Source organism: Sus scrofa, chromosome 3, assembly GCF_054392235.1.
Source record: "Sus scrofa isolate SSC_HxYL_T2T_F1_AM1 chromosome 3, Sscrofa_HxYL_maternal_Yorkshire_Landrace_v2.0, whole genome shotgun sequence".
Classification (NCBI taxonomy): domain Eukaryota; kingdom Metazoa; phylum Chordata; class Mammalia; order Artiodactyla; family Suidae; genus Sus; species Sus scrofa.
The window spans coordinates 65,880,746-65,897,456 of record NC_139385.1 but is presented as its reverse complement, the minus strand read 5'-3'; the positions used below and the strand labels follow the sequence as shown (position 1 = coordinate 65,897,456).

Genomic DNA, 16,711 nt, shown 5'->3' with positions numbered 1-16,711 from the left:
CATTCACATCCATGGATTCACCCAAGGGTGACTATAGTACACATTTACTTTTTATTTTATTTGTTAATTTTATTTTGTCTTTTTCTGTCTTTTCTTGGGCGACACCCATGGCATATGGAGGTTCCCAGCATTGGGGTCTGATCAGAGCTGTAGCCGCCATCCTATCCCATAGCCACAGCAACGCCAGCTCCAAGCCGCGTCTGCGACCTACCTATAGCTCATGGCGACACCAGATCCTTAACCCACTGAGCAAAGCCAGGGATCGAACCCACAACCTCATGGTTCCTAGTCGGATTCGTTAACCACTGAGCCACGAGGGGAACTCCCATATTTATTTTTTAAAAGTCCATAAATGAGTGGACCCAGGTATTTCGTACCCATGCTGTTCAAGGGTCAGCTATATAGTGATTTATTTCTATGTGCTGTTTCTCAAGCCTAGTCACATGAAGACAGCATCTACCTATTAAAACTTTCAGCTTCAGGGACAAAGCCTCCAGAAAAAAAGTGTGCTTTGCCCAAACTCAAGTTCACATCTTGGCCACTTGATCTCACAACAAGGGCTACATTAGGATCCAGGCTGGCTTCGTGGCATCCTGACCTCCCAAAGTCTAAAACTCTGCACTAATCACGTGGCATTCCTGGGCTAGCTGGCTACTGTCAAAACTGGATTTCAAATTTATCTCTTGTGGCCCAGCCCCTACACGCTTTATTTAAAAACAGCAGGAGTTCTGTGGCTCAGCAGGTAAAGGAGCCGGCGCTGTCACTGCGGCGGCGAGGGTCGCTGCTGTGGTGAGGGTTTGATCCCTGGCCTAGGAACTTCTGCATGCCACAGGTACAGAAAAAAATTAGAAAATTAAATAAAAACAGCAAATGTGACCCCATTATTTGAGGAGATGACATAGCTTTGAAACCTGAAAGAAACGCTCAATGAGACCATGTACCCCTGGACAGCCTCATCGTCAGCTCCCCCTTTCTTTCCCCTTTGTATGTGAGAAGGAAGGGAACAGCCTTGGAGTCTTCACCCCAAAACAAGGGGACTGTCACCAACCCAGAGGGTATTACCGCCAATAGCTATACCCATGGCACTGGAATACTCCCCTTGCCTCAGAGCCATGCCTGGCACTGCTCTTCTGGTGAAGGCCACCAAAGAAATAATCACCGCTCCTCCCGAACCCTCTCTGGCCCCTGTGCAGTGCAGCCGTCCTAAGTTCTCAGCACACCTACGAAATCCTTTTGCTAACTGCTCCTCCCATAATTCTTTCATGTCCTCAACCTTAATCCTGTTTATCTTCTCCCCTCTTCGCTGATGAAACCCCTCATGACTGTTTCACACTGCAAGACCACCATTTGAGTCTCTGTATTAATTTGCAGGAGACCCCTCTAACGGATGTAGGTTTTTCGTGGTTTACTAATAGTTCCCATTTAAAAGATGAACATGGTACGTATTGGGCTGCGTTTGCTACCGCAACTCCTCTTGAGGTCATCAAAGCAGCACCTTAACCTTCGGCTACATTGGCCCAACAGGCTGAATTATCCACTCTCACACTGTAGCCACAGGCAAAACCACGAACACTTGTAGTGACAGCTGATAAGCACTCCTTACCACTGCCTGTGCCTTAAACCAGTGGCCCCCTGACAAGGCACTCCTGAACCAATCCTGGTGGGGAGATAATAAGGCCTCGAGAAGTAGCTACCTTACTCGTCCCACCCATCCAAATACAACCCAGGCGAACTTGTTCACGTGGCTCCTAGACACTCTGAATTGCCTGATGGACCAGTCAAGGTTTGTCAGATGGATTTCATACAGCTGCCCCCGCCTCGTGGATATAAATCTATGTTTTCATCATGGTCTGTATGTTTTCGCACTGGACTGAAGGTTTCCCCTGGAGACAGAACACTGCTTCTATGGCTAAAATTTTGTTAGAAAAAGACTCTCTCTTCCTGGGGAACCTCCTCTCAAGCTTCTCAGTAAGGAAGAACCCATTTCCCAACTCAGGTGCTTCAACAAATCTGTGCCATCCTGCCAGCTTTGTAACACTTTCACTGGGCTCACCCAGGCTCAATCTGCAAGGTCAGCTCAAAGCGCTGACAGCACTATTAAGACTCAATTGGCAAAATGTGCAGAGATCTTCCAAATAACCTTGGCTGAAAGCATCGCCTTTGGTCCTTCGCAGTCTCAGAGCCATCCCCTTTGCAACTCGTAATCAGACACAGGGCCCTGGCCTCTGCCTCTTCTGATCCACACCTGATACAAGGAGATACATGTCATTCTGTAAAGGCTTCATTTCTTCTATAATAAACGACCATGTTGTAACAAAGCAATCTTTTTGGGGTATGTCCCAGGCAGTCAAAGACCTTAAGCTGAACACCTTGCAACCTGCAGATTTCGTCTACTGAAAAAGACACCTCCATAAAGACTCTCTTCAACGTGGCCAGAAAGGCCCATATTAGGTACCAACGGCTATGTGTGCCACAAAACTCCAGAGAACAGACTCTTGGATTCATGTGACACATCTCACGAAAGCACCAAACCCTAACTGGACCTGCATACCACGTGATGACTTGAAGGTGAAAATTTTCCAGAAATGAAGTAGATAACATCAGATGAAACAGCTTTCCCAAGATGTCCAGACAAGCCCCATTAGAAAGTTCAGGATTCACAGTCTGTCTCTTTTACCTGGACTATTAACTGATTCTGGATTCTTTCTCAAATTCATGGTCTTTACATTTGCACCTAGGCTCTATTATCACTTGGTCCCAAACAGTTCTTTGGAGATTAACAACAACAACATCTTTGAAGTTTTGCTATTTTTGCAAAGAGTTTATTAACTATTGCTTCATGTTTATTCCTACCCTATCTTCCCAAAGAGCTTGTTTAACTCTCTCAGTTTTGAGTGAGCATTTGCTGTGTTAACTATTCTAAGAGAGCGCTTGGATGGGAAATGCCAGAGAGCTCTCCCTCCCACCCCTCCTTGTTACTTGAATATGGCCTTGATAGGTTTCTTTTCTTTTCTTTTTTAGGGCCACACCTGCGGCGTATGGAAGTTCCCAGTCTAGGGGTCCAATAGGAGCTACAGCCGCCAGCCTATACCACAGCTACAGAAATGCGAGATCCAAGCCACGTCTTTGACCTACACCTCAGCTCACAGCAACTCAGGATCCTTAATCCACTGAGTGAGGCCAGGGATTGAACCCACATCCCACCACTACCAAGAAGCTGCTGATCCCACTGCGTCACAGGGAGAGCTCCAATATTTTTATTATTATTTGAAAGACAGCATCTAAATTTTAAACAGTAATTTAAGTGGTGGAAGACAACATTAAAAAACAAAGGAAAAGAAACAGATGAACACTTTTTAAAGGTAGCTTATGAATCCTGACTTTATGTCATACGGCTAGGTCAGCTGACTGCATCAACTGCCAATGTTCCAAAACTTTTACGACAAAATGATAGTATCATTGTTCACAGCAATTCTACCATCTACTAACTTTGTTTCTTGATGATTCAAAAGTCCTGTGGTAAGAAAGGATGTCTTTGTGAGTATAAAAACAGGATAACATTCCAAAATTTGGCTTATGAATTAGTTCAATCTTGTGCTCGCATGGATAAACCTGAAAAATTTTTAATGTTTTCATTTGGAATTTTCAAAAAATTCTTAATTCAGAAGCCACGAACACATAAAAAAGGAAGAATACCCCTGCCCCCCAAATCCCGAGGGCTTTCAGAATACTGCCTGTCAGGATATCAGCTGCATTTCAAAGATACAGACAGGGATGGAATTACGAGTCAAGCCACTTAGGAGAGTGAATGGAAAAATACCTAACAGAGTGTTCTGTTCTGTACTGTAAGTGCTAAATCTAAAGAAGAAAAATCACTCCCCTACACTGTTATTACTCTAAGTAGGTTCTATTTTCATTCTGCTCTAACTAAAACATTAGGGTCAGAACAGCTTCTGTAAAATTAAACTGGAATGCTGTGACTTTCAATGAGACATTACATTATTCTTCTGAGAAATCCTTAGAAATGACATCTCTATTATAGAAAAAAGGTGGGGAGGGGAAGGGGGACTGTTCTACTTTAGCTGGATCTGTCGCAAACCCAATTGGAGATTTTTTTTCTTTTTTCATTTTTCACATGTGTAAAAGGAAGCTTCCTGCCTAATATGACTTGGGATATTGCTGCCTTCATTCAAGTTCATGACAAATAATGGGACCTAAGTGCTCAGGAAGTACCAATCTCTTCCTGTTTGTTTTGCACAATACAGAGGTATGATGCTGGACATCGCATGAAACAATAGCAGTCAACTCCCTTTGGGGTCTGAAAACAGAAACAACAAAAACCTCTGGGAGTTCCCGCTGTACTGCAGTCGAAATGAATCCAACTGATATGCATGAGGATGCAGATTTGATCCCTGGCCTCGCTCAGTAGGTTAAGGATCCAGCGTTGCCCTGGGCTGTGGTACAGGTCACAGAGGCAGCTCGGATCCCACGTGGCTGGGGCTGTGGTGTAGGCTGGCAGCTGTAGCTCCAATTCTACCCCTAACCTGGGAACTTCCATATGCTGTGGGTGCCACCCTAAGAAGCAAAATAAATAACTAAAAATAAAAACTTTGGTTGCTGTAGTCTGCGTCACAACTGCTGAGCAGGCTCAGAATGAGAAGCGAACTCAGAAAGTGCCAGACAGTCAGGAAGAGATAAGTGAATGATTCTGGTTAAAGAACTGAGGTCATTTCAAGAGCGATGTGAGAGAGCAATAGCACACAACTGCTATGGGGAAGCCCAGAGTCTCTGAACACAGAGGCTCAACTTCAGAAAAGCTCGAGAAACTGTGATCGCATTGTGGTTATCTGGACACCTCCACATGGAAACAGCAATGATACGGTTTTAAGGCAGAAAAAGGGTTTCCAAAAGAGAAAGAGCATAGTCAATGCTCCTGCATGGTCACAAACCATTTCTGACAAAGGTCTCTGGTGTACTAGATGCAGTCTGGCTTTCTTTTAGATGACCAAGTTAGGATACAGGGCCTAAACATTGTGAATAGTATTGTCAATGCATGAATTAACAACACATTTTAGAAATCACTTAGCCCAATTATCTCTAAACCATGTTCAAGATGAGATTTGAGAATGATAATATGTGAGGCACTGGGAACATCTGATTGGAAAATACTTTCTAATTTTCTCTTCATGACTAAGTTACACAAGAATAGTATTTACTCACTGCTATGATGAAGCTGAATTTCAGCCACTGAAAACTCCTACAATTAGAAACAAATATGATTTATGAAGTCTTTCTAATAATAAACTGCTTGATGGGTTGATAAACCACCAACATTCAGTATCTTTAGATATATTTTTAAAAACTCAAACATCACATCCCTGGAATGAATAAAGCAAAACTCAAAGCTGGTTTCCTCTCTAGTCTTGTTCTCCTCGTTTCTGAGTTAAGAATATCCACATCACAGGCCAAGAAGCCAACGAAATGCCCCAGCTCTTGGACCATAGAAAGATTCAGTACCTCAGGTCCAAATGGCTATTCCAATTAATATCACCAAAACATACTAGAGGTTGGAAGTCACATGATTTTTTTTTTAATAGATAACACCTGGTCTCATCATTATAAAACTTCAAGCCAAAAAAAGAGATTTTTAGGTCAGGATTGGAGAAAAACTTGCTAAATATTTACATTCCATACCTGTCCCCCTGTCCCCTTCCTGGTACGTTTTCCTAGAATAAATAAATACCCATTTCATAGGAGCTTTTTAAAGGCTTCCTGTATTAGCAGATGAATGGTGAACTGAACCTTACTGATTGGTCTGACTTCCAAGATAAATCTGAATAGAAAGATGACCGTCTTCTAAGTGCTTCCTTCACATCCACGGAGTCAGTGAGACAGGGTTATATTTGCAAGAGGGTCTTTGTACCACTTTGGTTGTGCTCTTAACATCCCAATGCACATACAGCTGTAGCTCCCTTTATTCTTCCTTTAGTATGAGTGTGTGTAAATACATATCCTCAAATCAACTACATGGTTTTCTGACTGTTCTATATCCAAGAGATATCTTCTTGTATTTTGATATTCATTTAATTACGACATGCAATTTACAATGTTTGAACTACTACAGGACACAAAACACAGTTCTATCCGGTTCTCTACTACTTCTAGGGTAAGGACTGACTTCGGCCCTTGCAAGGGACAATAGCTGGATGCCTCAACTTCACAGACAACTCCACAGTGACTTCACTTAAAGCCCAAAAGCACGTTTTCAGTTAGTGTGTACTCAGAGAAATAGGCTTCCAGATAAAAATGTGCTTTTCCTCTTACTATCTACCCACAGAAGCATGCTGTTCCCATCGGGAGAAGCATGCTGTTTCCGTCGGGAGGGGAGAAGCAAGACCCCTCTCTAGGAAAGGTGTCTCTTTTTTCTTGCAAAACCTAAACCACTGTCCACCATCTGGATCCCCATCCCGACCCCTGTTCCCAGTACTCTGCACACCAGAAGCATCTGTTTCAGAGAGATTTTTTTTTTTTTTAGGTTGTTTTCCAACTATGGGCTCCATTCAAATTTCAGAGTAAACCTATACAGTCCTGTGCAGACTTTGCACTTCTGAGCAGGAGTCAACGTTTGCTAAGTGTTCCGTTTTGCAACTCTATCAACAAGCATTTTACAAAGCACAATGGATGGAGGCAACTCGTCCATATCTGGCACCCCTCCTAAAACCCCAAGGGCTTCCAGCAGCCTTGACAGAGAAAGTCAATTATTTCTCTCCCTGCTGTTAACCAGCTCTTGCCGACTGTTCATCTTACGTGTGATGATGACTAAAATTCGCCGAATGGCGAGCAGACGCTCCTTCAGTGAGGTCATGCCGAGGATGGCCAGCTGGGCCTTCCGTTCCAACGGCAACACCGCCAGGATCCACCAGGACCACGCAGGACCGCTGGGATTACTCTGCGAGAGAAGTGCAAAGAAAACACAAAATTAGCACCCAAGAGACAAGCCTGCTCCCCCAGCGCTGTCTTTGGTTTCACCCACAGACATGTGAGCAGGGGTTAAACGCCACTTTCTATCCCAGGTCTGCTTCACCATTCATCCTGCCCTGAAAACACAGAGTATACCTCTGGGTTACACACAGGCAGGTGGGGAGTTCACAGAGGAAGAGTCTGCAAAGATAAGCAGCTTCCTCAGGGAAATTCTTTGTGAATTCAGTCACTCTTGTTCTCTCGAGGCTCTACTTCAGAGCACATGACCCGCAAGAGGAGGGGACCATGATTTTACCTCTACTTTCCAATGTTGTGTGGCATTGGGTTTTTTTGTTTGTTTGTTTTGTTTTTTAAGCTTTAAGCAGACTATACAAGCCAAAATATTTATAAAGCCAGTAATATGTGTACATTTTGGGTCCTATGAGAAGATAAATCTAATAATAAAGTCGATGTGGAGTTCCCGCTGTGGCTCAGCGGGTTAAGAACCCAACCAGTATCCATGAGGATGCAGGTTCGATCCCTGGCCCCACTCAGTGGGCTGAGGATCCCACATTGCTGTGAGCTATGGTGCAGGGCACAGATGCAGCTCAGATCTCGTGTTGCTGTGGCTGTGGTACAGGCCAGTAGCTACAGTTCTAATTTGACCCCTAGCCTGGGAACCTCCAAATGCCACTGGTGTGGCCTGGAGAAATTAAAAAAAAAACATTAATAACATCTACTTGACAAATGGACATATGTATCAAATATGCATATATATGAGTTGTTGAATACATATATAAAGAGTTATTATTAATTATATACACACGTCGTTGTTCTCAAGATTCCTGGGGCTGGAACCAAGACATCCAGGCCCTGGCATCCAGTATTGTGGCCTCTTTTCCGTTCCCACTCCACAGGCAAGTAGAATCCAAACTGGGAACCAGGGAACGAGGGGGCTCTGGTGTCACCTCTGCTTGGGGAGCGATCAGAGCGTACGGGCATCCTACGTCACTGCGCACAAGGCACCAGAGCTTCCTCTCCAAGGGAGGAAGGTATAGGTCTTGGAAGAAATGACCTTCCATGAGACTCACCATCCCCGTTCCTTCCTCATCTTACAGAGCAGGGAAGAACTGAGTAACAGGCTTGATGGGGAGGCCAATCTCGTCAAACAAGCAGGTCCTTCAAGCAGACAGCTTTCCTGGGCTACAGTCAGAGGGACATGTGACCATGGAGGATGGTCAGAGAGATGTAATGCTGCTGGCCTGGAGGAGAGGATGGAGGAAGGAAGGCCCAGGGTACGCCAGCAGCCAGCAAAGGTCAGGGAACAATTCTGCTTCAGAACATCCAGAAGGGGATCCAGTGTTGCTGTGGCCTTGAGCACAGCCTCAGGAGACCTGGGTTGGACCTATGGCCTCTGGAACTGTATGACAACAGATGTCTATTGTTTGAAGCTGCTGTGTTTGTGTGATGCATTACAATTAGAGATAAATGGGGGGGGGGGTGCTTTTTTTTTTTTTTTTTTTAAGCTGCACCTACAGCATATGGAGGTTTCTGCTAGGGGTCAAATCCAAGATGCATTGGCCAGCCTACACCACAGCCACAGCAACATGGGAACTGAACCTTGTCTGTGACTTGCACCACAGCTCACAGCAATGCTGGATCCCCAACTCACTGAGCGAAGCCAAGGAATGAACCCACGCCTTCATGGATACTAGTGGGGTTAATAACTCTCTGAGCCACAATGGGAACTCCCAGATAAACTGAGTTAATAAGCAAAAATTCCTAGAAAAAAACAATGACTCACACCATAACCAAGTTACTCTAATCACTGTGCTTTCTGAATCCGGGCTACACAACAGGAGGAAGAGGTTATGATGGAGCGGAGGGTGGGGAAGGGCTCAGGGGCAGTTTTCAGCTGAAAGCACTGTCCTGAGTTTGGAAAAGAAAGAACGCAAGCATGGGGAGAAGATAGAAGCTCTCAAGAGAGAAAAGAATGTAAAAATGGATGGAAAAGCTACACATCTTACCCTAAACATCCTGAGACCTGGTCCTGCCCCTCCCAGGACAGGTGGGAGTGTGTATATAGGAAGAACCATACGCTTTCAGTCACCAGCCCAAACCACCCTGCCTGGCTCTGTCACCTAAAGGCAGGGCAGAGGTGGCCTCAGCACTCAGAAATGCTTCACAGACCTGAAGTCCGTTCACCACTTAAAGAACCAGCATCACTGAAAGCGCTCCTGGGAGCACCGGAGAAAGCCAATGATGCTGACAGGACCGATGGCTAGGAGAGCCCTTTTTTTTTTTTTTTTTTGGTCTTTCTGCCACTTCTTGGGCTGCTCCCATGGCATATGGAGGTTCCCAGGCTAGGGGCCCAATTGGAGCTGTAGCCGACAGCCTACACCAGAGCCACAGCAACACGGGATCCGAGCCACATCTGCAACCTACACCACAGCTCACAGCAACGGCGGATCCTTAACCCACTGAGCAAGGCCAGGGATTGAACCTGTAACCTCATGGTTTCTAGTCGGATTCGTTAACCACTGAAGTATGATGGGAACTCCACTAGGAGAGCTTCTGACTGAACAAGCTTTAGGGAACTTCCTCTTCATTTATGCAACACCTGCTCATTAGGTACAAGGCAGCATTATGCACAAAATGCGGAGGGTTCCTGCCAGTACAGTGAAATGACTGCCAGATCTTCCCATGTGGGTGAGAGAAGAACAAAGACTGACAGCCCATCAGAATAAACTGATTTCTGATAGAAAAGAATTACCTTCACACCGTGTTCATCAGAAGGCAATTACTGCTCTGCTTCCAAAGGCACACACTACCCATTAGGTGCTTCCTGGGGCTACTGATCCATGAACTGGCTCAGAGGCGATCATGATGGAGTCAAAAGCACAGCAGGTATGCCCAAGTTCTCCATCAGCACCCTGGGTCTCAGCTCCATGAAGGGGAGGGGGACGGCATACCTGAGGCTCAGGCTCCCTGTCTGGCATTAACCCAAAATGGCTTAAAATTTGTTCTTTCATGTGATCCTGCAGCGAAGTAAACCAGGACACGGACTGGTGATACACAGAATCGTGGAGCGTGGAGAGTTCTTCGTGCCCTGGACCTTCCACCTAAATGAGGAAAAAGACGACCTTCTCAGCAATCCACCGCCACACACACACACATACACCCCCACAGCGGCCACAGCCACATCCACTGGGTGGATTCCCGGCACTTGGATAATTTATAAGGTGGTGTTTGTTGTTGTTGTTGCCTGCACCTACAGCATGCAGAAGTTCCTGGGCCAGGGATCGAAGCCGTGCCACAGCAGTGACAATGTGAAACCCTTAACCACAAGGCCACAGGGAACTCATTAGTGTTCTATAAACTCGATAGATGCCCAACCCAGAAATCTGCACATTCATTATGCCATGGATCTGAAGCTACCCTCCCTGCCTGTCCATCTGTAACGCCCAGATGTTTCTCTTGACATAACATAGGTCTGATGTTATTATGAATAATTTTCCATGGCGACACACAACCCTCTGAGATACATCATAATTCACTCAATCCTTCAAGTGAGATAGATTTTAAAATAACACAAGTAACATACGTATTTATGCAAAGGTGGTTTTCCATGTGTGTGTGAGAGAGAGAAAGAGAGAAGGGGCTCTCAGTTCTTTAGGATAGAGTCCCTGAAGCAGAATTATCAAGTCAAAGAGTTGTAACCTTTTAAAACTGTATTCCACATCACCAAACTATATTCCAAAAGACATGCTACAGTGACAGCGCATGGCCTGAGCCTGATGCCCCCGGGAGGCCCTAAGCCCTTAGACAGACCACACACACACACACACACACACACACCGCCCCCGCCTCAACCTGGTACCCATCTCACGGGCCAGTATGGCTCAGTTCTGCTGAGGACACCTGATGGGAAAAGCACTGGGCGGGGGACAAGGGGCCCAGGTTTGTTCTGGCTTCAGCATTGCTTCTTGTGTGGGAATGTGAGCCAGTTCTGTGGCCTCCTTAGGACAGAATTTTCTCATCTGTAAAATGGGACTAAACTACAAAGGTCCTTCCTGGTTATAAAATGACAGTCTTTGTGAAAATCAGGGTGAACAGATGACCAGAAACAGATGTCCTTTTCTGTCTGGAAAAAGGACAGAGCTGACCCCATGGTGTGGATGTGACTGCTCACAGGTGTCACAAAAATGTATCTCTGTCCCCAAAGTGCCCTCCAGCGGTATATGAGAGAGCTGAAGATGCCCCATCCACATTTCCAAATGTGGATCAAAGAATTCAAAAGAGAGATCCAGTCATTCCAAGGGCTTCCTCCTTATAGTCATTTTTAATGCTTTTTGCAGCATGACTTACACACTGAGAAAGCACAGTTCTCAACTGTGGGCTCTAAGTGTCGTCAACCATACACTCTAGCACATCCACCATCCTGAACAGAACTGAGGACACTTCCATCTCCTAGAAGGACTCTCCACCCCCTTCCCATCCATCACAGCTCCCTACCCTGAAGCCGCTCTCTGACCCCATCGCCAAAGACTTGTTACGCCTATTCTCAGAAGGGCATAAGCAAAGTCGCACAGTGTATTTTTTGTGTGTCTGGCTTCTTCAGTTTAGGAGACCATGTCTAGAAAATGCATTCATGTTGTTCTGTGTGTCAGAAATTCACTCTTTTTTTACTGCCAGGCCGTTGCCTTGTATGAGTCACTACAATTTGTTTATCTATTCATCTGCAGATAGGCAACAGAGCTGTTTCTTGTTTGGGGCAATTAATGACTAAAGACAATTAGGAAAAGATTTGAGAATCCTTTCAAAAATGTTGCCGATCTGTCAAAATACATCTTCTGATGTCTCTATTAGACATGTAAAGACTTCTAAAGGGGTAAGAGAGCCAAGCCATTGATATGTAGCTTTAGGAGGTATTTTTAAGCACCAGGGTTTTACATTATTACATCCTGAACCAAAACCAGCATCTAGAACAGGGATGGACGGCCACTTGCAAGTCAAATCCCATATGCTGTGTTTGCCAACAGCACTTGACTGCAAACCAATCATGTTCCCTCATCTATGTCTTATCTGTGGCTACATCTGTGCTACAGCAGAGCTGAGAAGCTGCGACAGAGGCCACGTGAGCTGGAAAGTCACCATACTTACTGTGCATCCCTCACAGACAAGGCCTTCCAACCCCTGGGACAGAACATCAAAACGACAACTCACAAACCCATTTTGCAATGTGTGGCAGTCACAGTTTGCAGAAGGGGAGGGTTTCTCCACCAGCTCCAACTCAGGTAAAAATCCTGAGTTAGTAAGTAAATACAGAGTTCCCGTTGTGGCTCAGCAGAAACAAACCTGACTAGTATCCATGAGCACGCAGGTTCGATCCCTGGCCTTGCTCAGCTGGTCAAGGATCCCAGCATTGCCAGGGAGCTGTAGTGTAGGTCGCAGACGCAGCTCGGATCTGGCATTGCTGTGGCTATGATGTCAGCTGGCAGCTATAGTTTTGATTCAACCCCTAGCCTGGGAACTTCCATACAATACGCCACAGGTGTGGCCCTAAAAAGACCAAAAAAAAAAAAAAGGCACTTACATACTGAACTAAGGAGGAAAACAGTAAGACTGCCAGTAACGACCTAGCCTGGCCTCCCCACAACACAGAGGGAAACGAGGTGAAGGACCTCTACCCCCACCAGTAAAACCAGCCTCACCTTTTCATCTTCAAGATACTCGATGTCTGCCGTGTTGTAGCCGTCTCTGTGGCGGTGGCTTAAAACGCGGAACCTGCTGATCCCAATGGCATCCACGACAGAACTTCCGTCAGGAAGGGTCCTGACACCCTTAATCTCCAGCATGCAGCCATACTCCGAGAGCCTGGCGGGACGGGACAGCCGGAAGAAACGACTGTGACTTTTTAAAATGCAGGAAGATGGAGTTCCCGTCGTGGCTCAGCTGTAACCATGAGGACGTGAGTTGGATCCTGGCCTTGCTCAGTGAGTTAAGGATCCGGCCTTGCTGTGACCTGTGGTGTAGGTCACAGACGTGGCTCAGATCTGGCGTTGCTGTGGCTCCAATTTGACCAGCAGCTGTAGCTCTGGTTCTAGCCTGGGAACTTCCATGTGCTGTGGGTGTGGCCCTAAAACGACAAAAAAAAAAAAAAAAAAAAAAAGAACAGAATACGATGGGATGGGATAGAATAGAATGGACCAGAACAGAAGGCAGGAGGTCCTTACTTCTCCCTAGGTGAAAGCCTAGGTCTCGAAGGAATCAAAAGCCAAACAAAAAGAGCAGCGTCCCCACATCAGAGCAGCAAGGATCTCTTCTTCTCTGAAGGACACCAGCAGATGACTCCTCTCGTTACACACAGGTGGGCATGGGGGGCAGAGGAAGGGCCTTCAGGGACATGGCACCCTTGCCCCAGTCGTTTAGGCCAACAGGGCGGGGATCCGGACCCAACACAGCCCTCGGCCCCTCACAGCCCTCACCCCTAGGCCCAGAGGGCGTCACCGGCATCCAGAGAGCGTGCTGCCTTGGAAAGTCGGCTCCAACCACTGCCTTCATCTCCCGGCTCCCCATCCAGCCTCCAAACCCCACCGATCCGCTGACACCACCCCAGCGGAGTCACCCGTGACACTGTGCCCCTGCTCACCAGTCGCTGACCCAACACCCCTGCTCCCCCCCTTCGCCCTCCCTGACAGGTCCTGCCTCCCTCACCTGTCCCCACACGCAGGGACAGCCCCAGATACTGGCCTGGGCTACTTGTGTCATCACTGCAAAGCTCTCCCACCTGATCCCACCCCATCATGGTTCTGACGCCCGTGTCCTGAAGGTACTGGCCGTGCCTACAGTGTCTAGCATTACGCAGAAGAGTTTATCGCACGTACTCATCCAAGTACAAGCATGAACACGGAGGCTTGGAAGAACTCAACAACTGATCTAAGGCCACAGGAGGACCGAGGGCTGAGGTCAGAACCCAAGGCGCTCTGATTCTAAAGGGAACAACTTCGCACAAGCATACAGCTCTGAAGTCCGATGCCCCGGTGAGCCACCTGCGCAGTCCTAACGCCGCTACTGGGATGGCCAAACACTCTCTTCCTGCTCACGTGAGGGTCCATCTCCTCAGCAGGGACATGCATGCAGGCCCTGAAGAGCCCTGTCAGGGGAGGCCTCGCTGCCCTGTGCTCGGGGCTCAGCCTTCCAGTGTCGGCTCCTCCCAAGTCTGTCTCGGCCGCAGAGCCTGCAGCTGCCGGGGCTCAAAGCTCTCGTGTTTCGCCACATGAGGCCATTAGAATCTGCCCCAAGAATCATCAGCATCCTCCCTCTCCCCCATGCCTCCCCCGGGCTTGGCCACAGGTGAGCCAGGGCTCCTGCCTGCTCTCCCTGCAGGACCCGTCTTGCCTCTGTTACCCTGAGCACTTCAATGGGTTCAAGAAGCATATGCTCCGTACTTTATCTGGAGTAAATCTAGTCTGGGTGATCCATATCCTCGGTGGAAGTGGAACTTGCAGAACTTCTGTTGTCACTCTGCTCCTGCTATGATGACTCAAATTTTAATATATTCATATTTATTCACCTCCTCCTCTAGGCTAGTGCTCTCGGCATCTTGTGTTAAGAAAAAATTCTTTTGGAGTTCCCTTTGTGGCTCAGTAGTTAATGAACCCAACTAGGATCCATAAGCACACAGGTTCGATCCCTGGTCTCCCTCAGTGGGTTAAGGATCCAATGTTGCTGTGAGCTGTGGTGCAGGTCACAGATGAGGCTCGGATCCCACATTGCTGTGGCTGTGGTGTAGGTCAGCAGCTGCAGCTCCAATTCGAACCCTACCCTGGGAACTTCCATATGCCGGGGGTGCAGCCCTAAAAAGACAAAAAGAAAGCAAAAAAATCCCTATTTCTAATTATAAAGACAGTCCCCAATATTTTCTCTCAAATCTTTTAGCACTTTGTTTTCACATCTCACAATGGGCGCATACACGTGTGTACAGCATAAGGCAAAGAAGAAATTTCCTTTCCTGTTTAGACCACCCACCAACTGTCTGAGCACCTTTTATTAAGTGGTTTTGCCTTTTTTCACAAAATTATATATAAACTTGGGAGTCCATATATGAGTAGACTGCTTATCTCTATGGTCTGTTTCAAAGATCTACTGACTTGGACTTTTAAGTTCATTGAAGGAATATTCTCCCATCTGGCTCAGCAGGTGTCCTCAAAACCATCATGGTCTTGATCTGCTGCCTTAACACAGGGGTTCTAAAATCAGCTTGAGCAATCCCATAAAAAAGCCCCTCTTGGGGTGCAGATCAGAGTGACCTTTGACTTATAGACCAAACTGGAGCAAACGAACATCTCTAGGGGACACTGAATCTATGTACCCATGAACGTAGTATTTCTGTCCATTGCTGAACATCTTTCCATACAGTGGTAGACTTTTCTCCATAAAGGCCCTACACATATCTTTACGATCTGTTCCTAGGTGTAGATGGTGGAAACTAGCCTAGAAGGTGGCCCAAACATCCATTCTCCCCTCCCTCCTGGGTGTCTGGATGAACACTTCCCAGCCTCCTTTGCAGCAACTGTGAGCAGCAGAGACCTGGGCCCCTTTGCTCTGGAATCCCCTACAAGCATTAGCTAGAACCTGGATGCAGTGACCTCATCAGGACCACTCAGTAACAACAAAGCCCTAGGGGATCAGGAGGCCAGGAGGTGGAAAGGACCTGGAGTTCCCAAAGCAGGCCTTGGAGGGGAGCTCTCTGCTGATCTGGACCGTCTTCCCCAGATAGCAGATGCAAAACAGAGAGAAAAACCAAGTGCCATGGGTTTTCCTAAGACTGAAATTTTTCTGGCTATGTAGACAAAGGTTTCATGGAAGATGAAACAATTTTTTAGATCTGAAAAGCTGGACCAGATTTGCTTGTATAATGTGGGAGGCTGAAGGGAAGGCAGAGGGAAGAATGGCGGCGTGAAAACACAACCCGTATTGGGAGAAATACTTGGATGAAGGCAAATGATATGGCAGTGGACCAGCAGGTACAATGTCTGAAAGGACGGAGTAGAAGATGAGGCTAGGAAGAAGGCTGGGATCACATCCTGGACGGCCCTGGATTTATACTTTGTCTTAAGAGGAGCCACTAGAGATTTGCAACATCCTCCTCAATTGTTCATCAAGAGAAATAACAAATGATGCATTTAATCAGGACCCTTCCTTTGGAGGCTGGTGATTCTTACCCCGCGTGCTCAGCAGATAAACACATGCCGAACCGTTTGGTGCCAGTTTCCATGCATCTTCTGATCATAAGCCGATAGCGGGGCTCGAAAACGTGGAGGGGACAGGGGACGGTGGGGAAGGCCATGGCGCACACAAAGATGGGCACATCTCTGGTCAGACTGCAGGGTGAGAGAAAGGGTAACTTAGACGCGGGAGCCATTAGCAACAGAAGGGAGAGCTGGTCGCTGTAAAACAGCTAAGGCTAGCCAACCTCAATTTGCTTATTTACAGAACAAAACCCTCTGGCCTGCTTCGGTCCTAAGCAGGAAAAGAAAGCCAGGGCCACACAGCAGGAGAACATCCATCAGGTGACCCTGGTTTCATGCCAAGCCAGGGAGAGAGAGAATCTGATGAGAGAGAATATGCTGATGACCACTACAAAAGCATTCTGATGTTCTTGAGAGCACTGTGCTAGGTGAAATAACTCCAACAGAGAAAGACAAATGCCTTATGTCCTCATTTATGTGTGGAATCTATCAATAAA

At 46.8% G+C, this 16,711-nt stretch overlaps 1 protein-coding gene across 2 annotated transcripts in view; it reads right to left on the bottom strand.

Annotated features, from left to right (window-relative positions):
• Nucleotides 1-5,567: 5,567 nt before the first annotated feature.
• LONRF2 (LON peptidase N-terminal domain and ring finger 2) overlaps nucleotides 5,568-16,711 on the bottom strand; it is a 41,263-nt gene continuing 30,119 nt past the window's right edge. Inside the window, exons 9-12 of one of the 2 annotated variants that reach the window (XM_021087177.2) lie at nucleotides 16,188-16,346; nucleotides 12,675-12,837; nucleotides 9,933-10,082; nucleotides 5,568-6,949 (exon numbers count right to left, since the gene is read on the bottom strand). In XM_021087177.2, coding sequence (XP_020942836.1) covers nucleotides 6,755-6,949; nucleotides 9,933-10,082; nucleotides 12,675-12,837; nucleotides 16,188-16,346 — 667 coding nt within the window. In that variant the 3' untranslated portion in view covers nucleotides 5,568-6,754. Of the gene's footprint in view, nucleotides 6,950-7,306; nucleotides 7,544-9,417; nucleotides 10,083-12,674; nucleotides 12,838-16,187; nucleotides 16,347-16,711 lie in introns of those variants that run through there. The other variant, XR_014841372.1, reaches the window with a different exon arrangement.